Source organism: Platalea leucorodia (genome assembly GCF_965183815.1).
Source record: "Platalea leucorodia genome assembly, chromosome: Z".
NCBI classification, from domain to species: Eukaryota; Metazoa; Chordata; class Aves; order Pelecaniformes; family Threskiornithidae; genus Platalea; species Platalea leucorodia.
In genome coordinates this window covers 29982541-29992987 of record NC_138858.1, presented here as the reverse complement: position 1 = coordinate 29992987, position 10447 = coordinate 29982541, and the positions used below count along the sequence as shown (strand labels likewise).

Sequence of the window (10447 nt, the reverse complement as noted above, 5' to 3'; positions counted from 1 at the left end):
AACCTAAACCCGCCCTGGCGCAGCTTGAGGCTGTTTCCTCTCATCCTATCACTTGTTACTTGGCAGAAGAGACCAACCTCCACCACGCTATAACCTCCTTTCAGGTAGTTGTAGAGAGCGGTAAGGTCTCCCCTCAGCCTCCTCTTCTCCAGGCTAAACTAGACCGCTTTTGGTCAAACCCGTGCTAAATAAAAATTATATTCTTGGTAAAACTGAAAGTAGAAACGTGTCCCTGGTCCAGATTCTGTCCTGGCAATATAATGTCTCTCCACGAGACAAGAATTTAATCCATTAGACACGGGCAAGCATGTATGAATAAGTGAACTGGATTTTCTATAAAATTAGAACAAGTTCTGGAGAGAGATTAAAGCAGTCATCCTTTTTCTCCACTTCATCAGCTTGATTTGTTTAACTCCAGCACCGTGTGTGTTTTAAACTCATGCAGACAAGAACAGATTACCCTGACTTTGCTCTCCAGACAGGTGTTCGCACTGTGGCAAGAGGTGGCGGATCAACAGATCTGAAAATGAAACAAAAGCCACTCTTGCCATGCCCAAGGTGGGGAGATGCAACCTGCACTAATTCTACTGAACGAGAAACCCGCCTGGCTCCTAAGCGAATGAGGGATTTATTGGGAAGCCTGCGCTGGTGTCATGCACTGCATGACCAAGTGTCTGGTCATCGGGTGGGCGCACATGTGGGGCACAGCTCTGCTCCCTGCTACACAGGCCAGCCTGCACCCACTGCCTCCGACCGAGCGCAGCTGGCAAAGCGAGAGGCATTTTTTTCTGTTTAATTTTTTACAGCTCCCATTTTTTCTGTTTTTTACAGCTGCCATTCTTACTGGTGTCAGAGGGAAGACCTTATTTTGACAGTAATTTGGCAAGTTGGTGACATACCTCTTTAACTAGCAAGTAGGACCCAGGTGAGACAGCATCCACACAAAATTAGATGCTACGTGAAGACCGAGAAGAAAAGTTGGCCAGAGGTGTGCAATAGTAAAAACTGGCTGACCTCGGGGTGGGGCAGAGCTTGTTTGGAACCACTATGTTAAGACATGTGTGTCTGCCAGCAGAGACTTCACCTGCCCTTTGCCCAGGGGATGCTCCCTAGTACTGGGGTACCAGCCTGGCACTGGTATCACGCAGTACCTGCAGAGCTAGACCAAACCAGCTCTGACAGAGCTCACAGAAACTTCATGCAGTCCAAGCCACCAATCCATGTAGGCCAAGTGGGATAAAGGTGGCTTCAGTGGGTCCCCATTTGAAAGGGACTATGTAGGAAACCATAGTTCCTTTATCCAATGGGATCCTTATTATCCTATGTTTGATAAGGACTTTGGGAGGGACAGAGGAAGGACAGAGAGGAACAGAAGCGTGGGTCCCTCGAAGGAAGGCATTGAAGTGTGTTTCTGTGTCTCATCAGGTAGGTCTGAACTGACAAGGATACAGAGGCACTAGCTTAGGACTTGCTCCAGTGCCATCTAAAAAGCGTCCCCTTCACCAAGCTGCCAGGATTGTTCAGAAGATAAAGCTCAAAGGCTTTCAGGCGATAACTACTTTGCAGAGAGCTAGGTCAAACTGCTTGAACACCATCCTTTGGTGCCTCCCCGTGATGCTGCACATGGTTGAGAGAGAGGCCACTTCTCTCCCAAAGAGCAAAGGGTCCAACCTTCGCAGCACGTGCAAGACCAGCAAAGGCAGGTCATCTTGAGCAACGCTTTTTACTCTGCCAGTCAGCAGGAAAACGCTAGTTTGGGCACTGATGCTGTTCACATCAGCAACCCGCAAGGGTTGAGCTATCCAGTCCTCCCTGCCTTGACTTACCAATCTATCCTGTTTTGCCTCTGCAGTTGTAATTTGCAGTGTATCTCGATGATGACAAATCACATGTAAAACAGGAGAGGAGTAAAACAGCATAATGAAATTTTATTCTGAAAATATGGCAAGAGTCTAAGGCACTTCAAACATTTCAATACATATGACTAAAGTGAATGTGACAAGGTAATAGCATTCCATAAATATGCACCGAGAACTATGCTCGGTTCCACTCAAGGGGAATATACAGCTGGTACCTCTAATTTTACTCTCCAATAAACATGTATGGAGCTTATAGACTGACACAGTTAATAAAAATATGGTAACAGGACATGTAATTCTTCATGTAGTTTTTAATTATTAAGGAATATAAAATGTTGAAAATACTGTGCGAGTTAATTTTATAGATACTAGTATCTTTCATATAAAAAGTTATACATTATCCCCAATTAGCAACAACTTATTTAGTGAACTTCAGACCTGACAAGAGGCTCTATCCCCAATACCTACCCACTCACCCACCAGCTCAAGATCCGTGGAGCTGACTATATAAGCGACTGCAACTTCTGAATTTCAAAGTAATTAAAAACATCAAAATCATGTTGGAATGAAATTTATGAAAAGGTTACTTTGATAAAGTCTAGGCACAGTAAATATAAGTATGTTTTAGAATGATTAAAAACAAGCCACCAGGACACCCCTGCATGGATAGCTTTAGAAGTCTTAGGCTGCACATAACATAGGAAAGGATAATCTACAGCAAAGAAAAACAGGATGTATGCCAGTGTACAGAAAGACGAGCAGGTGAGCAAAAGAACAGTTCTGGCTAAGGTTCTCAGCTGAGCACTACTTAACTATACGCTTGCTTCAAGTTTACAGTTTTCTATCTTTAGCACTAGATCTCTGCTTTCACTTTGCTGGTGAGTTCAGGCACAAGACAATTACATTCAGTATCTGTCTCAGTAAAACAGTAACATTTAGCAGCTTAAAGATGGCATAGAGATTTTTTACAGATATTCATGCACTACTACTCAAACGTGGCTCTGTGGGTGGGACCAGGAGATGTCTTTCTGCTAAGCCTAGGAGTGCCCTAGAAAAGAGGAAAGAACAATTAATCGAAGAGAAAGTATTCCACCCAGCCAAATGAGAACACAGCACTCAGAAGCACTCTGTTCAATCCCTTGCCTTTAATTGCACAGATTAATCTTTCTTTTTTTTTTTTTTTTTTTTTCATTTTAGGAAGAACAGTGCCAGCTATCATACAGCCTGCTAACTGAGAGTGCATGTTGTTTAGACAGTGAAACGTTTACCAGCAGTTTATCAGAAGGGTGAGTTGGGGCTCTGAGAGCACGTGGATATTTGCCAGAACACCTAGGACAGCTGTAATTCCAGGAACAGCTGTGTTTTGGTGACCAGGTCAATAATGTGTACTAACCGGTGACTGGGTTTTGGAAAAGTTGACATGGGCATAAAGGAGAACCGCTATGTCCTTATGTCCAGCTTCCAGGGCTATTGAAAGTGCTGTGCTGCCATCCTGAGAGAAGGAAGGAAGAAAGAAGAGAATTAGTGCTTGTGTGCATTAACAGACCTCTTAAAAGCCCCATCAGCCCACTGAGAAGGGAAATTACGAAGTGGAGGCCCCACTGCTCAGACAGACAGTTGGGTTAATTTAGAGTCTTGTTTAATTTCTTTTATTATAATTAAGTGACAATAAGCCTTGCACTGCTGTTTTATGAGGCAGTCCAATTGTCAGAGGCCTCATAATTTCTCTCAATGAGGAGTCTCGATTATTGCCGAGGAAGAATGAGCACGCCATTACCACAATAACGTTACATGTAGTGCTGTGTAAGACCAGTGATTTCAGAAGATTGGTCTGTCTGAGAGGAACTACAATGTCAGTGAGGAGTGGAAGAGAAGATAAGGGAGGGATAAATGCTAATCAAATATTATGATAATTGCTGTGTTATAATGATAATGGTTGTGTCATAGCTCCCATTAACACTAAGAGCAGTTGCATTCATAATTCCAAATGCTCCTTGATGGAAGTCTAACTACAAAAAAATGGACTTTCCTGGTTGAATACTATCACCTCTGTTTCTCAGAAGATAAGCTTTCAGAAACTGTAGCTGTTGAGGCTGCTAGAAGCAAAGGCTGCTTTTGCTTGAAGGGTAATATATTGACCTGTTGTTTTCCCTTTAGACCATGTTTGGTCCAGGAAGAAGCAGACATCACACAACCTGCGATGTGAACCTCTGAGTTGTCAGAAAGGCACACTTGTACGAAGCTGCCACATCCCCAACTCTGCCCTCCTTGCTTCCTTCCCTTCCTGAAATGGGTGCATCACATGGCTACAACCCCCTGCTCTCCAATGGTGTTTAAAATTACAAGGCAGGCAGCTACAACCTCGGCACTAATCTCACAGTGGCTTGCTGGTCCACTGCCTGGCTTCTGGCTCTAATGCACAGAAGTTTCCACAATAATGCCAGTACTTGATATGTCCTCTCACAGGGTTTGCCACTTATGTTGGCTCTCTGAATGGAGCACATTTTCCAGCCACTGCCATAGCACTGATATTAGAGAGGTCGGCACCAGTTTAAGGAAACTGTAAACCCTTTTTCCAGCATGGGACACGATGGACAGCATCCAAGTGGAAAGTATTCCTATGAGACTACAAGGAGCGATTATACATAAATCTAATTGTCCTGAGCAGACGGGGAGCTAGAAGAGCTCGCCACTACAGTGCAATATAATGCACTACAAATACTCCACAGTCAACACCAGGAAAAGCCAAGTTCTTAAAGAGAGATGCTGAATCACCGTCTGAGTGGCACACATCGCTAGGATGAAGCTCAGTTTACTACTGATCATGCTGACTGGAAAAGCATCACTGTCACATTCAGGATAGCTAGGGGAATGCTAAAATCTCGCAATCTCTCAGCACAGACAAGCCCATTATAAAATAAGCAGCAGACAAGCTGTGCTTGGGAAACAGCATCAAACTGCCTACAGGAATAGTTAAGTGTCATGTCCCCATAAAGACTTTCATTATTGACTTGGTGATTAATAGTGCTACCAGCATCCAGGCTGCGGTAACCTAGATTGCCCCCAAAAGGGTTTGTTACACTGAGGTCTTCTTACATTTTCCCCTCAGGCCAGCCATTACACACTGCTGGCACCATAGGGCAACTGAGCTGGCTCCAGCAGCAGGTGAGTGAATGAACAGAAATGATGTCTCTGCCCTTCTGCAACAGCTTCAACAAATGACCACCCGCTGCCCTCCCAAATCCCAAACCCAGGCTCCATTTCAGTGCTCAGTGGGTGAAAGCAATAGGAAGAATGGAAACATACCCGAGAAGTGATGCTGTTAACGAGAACACAGTACTGGCAAGAAACCAGCTAAGTCAACATTTTCAAGTTTGAGAAGTCTACAGATCAAATTGTCTGCTGACGCTGTAGGCTGCAATGATCCTTGCAAACAAGAAACATGCAAGTGTCTCACTTGGCACTGAAGCCACAGCCTGTTTCTGTTTATTGTCAGGACAATGTAGCTTCCTGACTGAGACCAAACCTGTACTCTCAAAAGTCACGGTGTAGATACTGTGTGAACAGTGGAGAGAACTGTAGGGCTGATGTTTGCCACAGACGCAGGAATCAACACAGCAAGGCCATTAAATCACCAGATAAGGTCCTGACTGAAAACTGGAAGACTTCTGGGAAAGGGGGAAGGAATGTGAGAAGTGAAGACGTTTTACCATGAGCTAGCAACTGATTTATCTCTTCTGGCCATTGCACAGCTACAGCTTGCCACAAAAATAGCTACTGGGTAGGTCTGTTAGAAAAGCAGAGATAGCCAAATAATCACACCGCTTGCTACCACTAAGCAGAGGATTCATGCATTTGGTACTTAGGCACTGTGAGTCAGAGATTCACATAAGTAGATTTCAGCAGTTCTCCACTGCATCAAAAAAACTGCATTAGAAAAACATTGCAGAGTGGAGAAGCTATTTGATGAAGCACTATCTGGAAAGGCTACTCACATTGTCCTCCAGGGTGCCATTACACCCAGGCTGAGCCAGCAGAAGTTTGACAATCTCTACATGTCCATGTTCACTAGCACACATCAGAGCTGTAGAGCCCTCGTCGTCCTGGATATTGACGTCTGCACCACAGGCTAGTAAAGCTTTAACCATGTCTATCCGCCCATGACTCACAGCTAGCATCAGTGCGGTCTGACCAGCCTGCATGTAAAGAAGAGGAAAACCTAAATCACCACACAGACAATCAGTGACAAAGCGTGCACACTTATTTTTTTGGCACTGTCCTTCTTCTAGGGGAGGGGGGGAGTGTTATTTTGTACAGCACTTTCAATGCTCTGCATGCCATTATTTAAATACCTTTTATGCATAATATATCCCACATTCACACAGCTCTTTATTAAATTAAAGGAAGATATCGGATCTATTTCCAGACATCGGGAGTTCCTTGGAAGGAACTAAATGGTGCAGAATTTGTAAATGCCTCCTAAAATTAAGTAATTTTTCTTTCATATAATATTCAATCATCATTTTTTAAAAGAGACCCAGACCTGAGACTCAACTGTTCTTCCACAGCTCCATTTTGTATACAGCAATCAAAAACATATACACAAACATCGAAGACTGCAGAGGGTGAGAATGAACGAGTGCAAAAGCTGAACCGATGGAGCAGGGATGGGAGCGTGGAAGGAAAGACAGAAAAAGCCACAGGAGTAGCAACAGTGTCTCATGAACTGTTTGACTGACCTGGCTGGCTTTAGCATTCACATCCCCACAGCTGAACAGTTCCTCCACTATCCTCATGTCCTTCTCTGCTTCCACAGCTGCAAGCGCAGCAAGCATGATGGGGGTATAGCCGGCCTTGTTCTGATGATTTACATTACAGACATCTGCAGAGAGATGAGATAATTTCTTTGGAAAGCAGGAACCCAAAAAGCAGCAATTGTGCTAATGAACTGAATAAACTGTTAGTAGAGCAGCCTATAAAAAGAAAAGGCAGCAATTGCTCTCATAATGGAAGCAATTCGAGGGAAAGTGGAGAAGAAAAAAAATAAACAAGGGTGCTCTTGAGCCTGAGGAAGAAAAGGATTCTCTTCTACTATGTGAGCAACACAAGGGAGAGCACGAGGCCATTTTATATGTCATCATTTAGGGCTTTCTTTGTGTGTTTTTTTTCTTTTGCAAAAGCAAGCATTTTGAAATTTGACATGACCATAGGGGTCATGGGTCCGAACCCCAGGAATACCATCAGGAGAGTCTTTAAGCTCCTTTCCTGAGGGGATCCACACTGCAAAACAAAAACGGCCCAGCAATGTGCTCAGTGGAGCTGTTTCTCCTCAGCACAAACATTTTCCTGTAATTGGTGTTATTTTAAAGATCTGCAAGTGTACTTGGACGTGTTTTGGAGCTGCAGAAAAAACCTTTCAATTAAAGACTGTTTCCAGCTCTACAGAGTATTTGACTGTGAACAAAAGTACTCTGGGAACAAATACAGTCAAGTCCTCTCACTAGTGCCAGCAGCTGACAAGAGTTCTCCTTTTCATTCAAGTCTAACCTCCAGTCTGTCTCTGTTCCTAAAATTCTGCAGAAATCCAGCAGGGCTTATTAGTTTACCAGGCAGCAGGGTTTTCAGTGTGCTTATCGTATTGGAAAGCAAGGACTCAGACTTACATAAACAGTATCTCTAGACTTGGGGTTAAATTGCACCACAGATATCTTAACAAGCAAAAAATGTTTCAGGAAATTCTTCAGATTTATTGCCAAAGGCTTTTTTTTTTAAGTGAAAAGAACACTGCAGAAGCAATACAAGTGCAGATATAAGAAAATACACATTTTTTCACATTCTATAGATATCACCTGTGCCACCTTATAACCAGTAGCCCAACCTTACTTTCAGAAGCCACTTCTGGGAAGCCACTGAAGCCACAGAACATGACACTCTTCTACATGCATTACTTCACAAGTAATGCATAATTATTGGAAGTGATGCTCTCCTAACTAGACTACTTCAGCAGAGGTGTGTTTTCTGAGGTCCTATTTCAGCTCCTTTTCTACATGGCTAACGAGCAGAGCTGTTTTCCTGTTCGTCCTCTTGGTAACACTGCATGGTGATACAGAGGAGTCTCTTGTCTCATCTGCTCTTCCCGCCAGACATACAGATACGGAGTGCTTGGACCAAGAATCTGCCGGTGGTATAACCACACTGCAAAGCTGACTGTAGTGACCATTTAGACATGGTCCACAGGGAGACTGTCAAAACCTGAAGGAATTTGCCTGTTTGCAACTATCTTCCAAGTGCTGGCACGTGCAGTGTGCTCCCACACACCTGGCACTAGTCGCGGCTGTTGGATTTTACAGCTAAAACCTGCTGTCTTCATAGGAAGACACCAGCTGCTGTAAACTACAGCAGTCCTGACTTCCAGCAATAGATGAGTGTGTTCACGCTACCCTGAGATACCCAGGGAAGTGGAGGGGCAGTGTCCTCCCACCGCTGTGCTGCTGCATTTCACTGTGCTCCTGACATTCCCTGCATTCCCCCGCCATGACTCACTCTTCCCAACAGGCTGCCTTCAAACAGGACCAGAGATTTCAAAGCGCTTGCTTTCCTGCTGAGGAAGTCTTTGCAGTGACAGTCATGCTGGGTTACCAAAGCTGAGATTTGTATCATTAATATCCTTGTTTATCTTGTTTATGTGATCCTTCTGGATTTATAAATATTGCTAGGCTTACACTCCAGCCATGTTGGTAGTCTAGTTAAGCTTCACAACTAACTGTGACAGGTTTTGTAACTAGTTTAGGGAAAGACACTTCAGTCAGGGAGCAAAACTAGGCTTAAAAAGATCACATCCTGCTTGGGACCAGCTGCAACGTGTGGCACCTTCTGCTGACCGCCTTCTGGCTTAGCGCATGTCTGGAGTCTCCCCTCTGCCACTACCCTCTCTGCGTGTATGTGGCAAGGGGATTGAGAGAAGGAAGCAACAACAAAGGCAACTAAATGAAGCATCATCACATTGCTCATGGACCAGGGAAATGCTCCTATATGGCAGAATGCCATATAGCTCCAGCTCCTGAGGAGAGCAGTACAGACGTGCCAAGGTGGTGGCCAGAAAAAGCTTCTGCTCTTGTAAGATAAAGCTAGACTAATTTGGATGTGCATACCTGAATGCATCTTCCTCTACCAGCACCCTACCTTTGGCTGAGCAGCAGCTGCGCTGCCTCCAGAGAACACTGCTGGAGGCTGGTGATGCTCAACTTGGACTACAGTCCAAGAGTCAGGGATCTACCTATCCGTCCATAACACTGGTCAACCCTATATAATTTACTTGAGTGTTTTTTTAACTTCTTCAAGAACCATCACCTCCAAAGCTAGCACTAGAAATAAGGATTCTAGACTACCCAAGTGAGCCACCATGTAACTGTTAACAGCTGAACAGCTACTGGAGGAAGCCCAAACTTGACCTCTTGTTCATCAAGAATTGCACCCGTAAGGACTGCAAAACCCAAAAATAATTAAAAAAAAAAATGCAAACAAGTCAACCTACTTGCATCCAGAAGAAGCTTTACAATTTCAAAGTTAGAATGTGAGACGCTGTAATGCAGAGCCGTGTTTCCGTTTCCATCTGCCATATTGATGATATGTCTGAGGACAGCAGGAGAAATCTCTTCAAAAGCAGTTATGTAGTCTCCAACCATTTCAGGGACAGCTGACTTCTGACTTGACACACGAAACCACTCGTGCTGGATGGTATTTAAACAAAACCTCTGCCAAAACCAAGACAGAAAAATTTACGTATGGGCAATCTATTTAAAGGATTTTCCATCCCACAAGTCAGCAATGCAGGAGGTCAAGCCTTTTTTAGTCAAATGTGGGAAGAAAGCATTCAGCTCACAAACAAGATGTATGGACTGAAGCCTCCCCTCTGATTAAACCCCTCTTTAAAACATCAGTTGTTTACCTCCTTTCATTTCACCTAATTTTCAGGAATGGTTCACCTCTGAGGGCACAGAATTTTAGGATGAGATTACCTCCAGAATTAATGGGTATCAAATACTGCTGAACAGAAAGAAAAAGACTTAAGAGTAACCATTTCCATGAAATACTTAACTAAGTTCATAAATCACTGATGAACCCAAGACTAAGAGCAGTGGGAACACACATTTCTTGGGGACTTAAAACAACAGCTTGCTAAGTCAATTAGGCCCAATCCCGAGGCATGAATTACCACATGCACAAAGTACAGGAGAACTGGCTGGGCAGCAGTTCTGCAGCAGAAGAGCTAGGCATTACACAGGATCACAAGCTGAACCTGAGTCAACAACATCACACTGGCAAATGAAAAAGGCAAATACTGTTTTGGGGTGAATAAACAGATTTATAGTTTGCACGGCATCTGATGCAGTCCTTTCTCTCCACCTAGCACTGTGAAGGCAACAGCTGGACTACCTTGTTTGGTCCGATCATTGAATGACAAGAAAGATTCTCTTGAAACGGTTTCAAAGGTGAGCAGCGGGAATGATTAGAAATCAATGAAATCTACGGGACAGACAGGAAGGACCAGAGATTCTCTGCTGAAAGAACTGCTGGGAAAAGGAACA

At 43.9% G+C, this 10447-nt stretch overlaps 1 protein-coding gene across 1 annotated transcript in view; it reads right to left on the bottom strand.

Moving 5' to 3' along the window:
- Positions 1-1964: 1964 nt before the first annotated feature.
- Positions 1965-10447, bottom strand: part of KANK1 (KN motif and ankyrin repeat domains 1) — a gene marked incomplete at its 5' end in the record, with an annotated part of 51340 nt that continues 42857 nt past the window's right edge. The window contains 5 exons of the mRNA XM_082335537.1: positions 1965-2907; positions 3253-3351; positions 5855-6055; positions 6599-6741; positions 9394-9613. Coding sequence (XP_082191663.1) covers positions 2845-2907; positions 3253-3351; positions 5855-6055; positions 6599-6741; positions 9394-9613 — 726 coding nt within the window. The 3' untranslated portion in view covers positions 1965-2844. The remainder of the gene's footprint in view (positions 2908-3252; positions 3352-5854; positions 6056-6598; positions 6742-9393; positions 9614-10447) is intronic.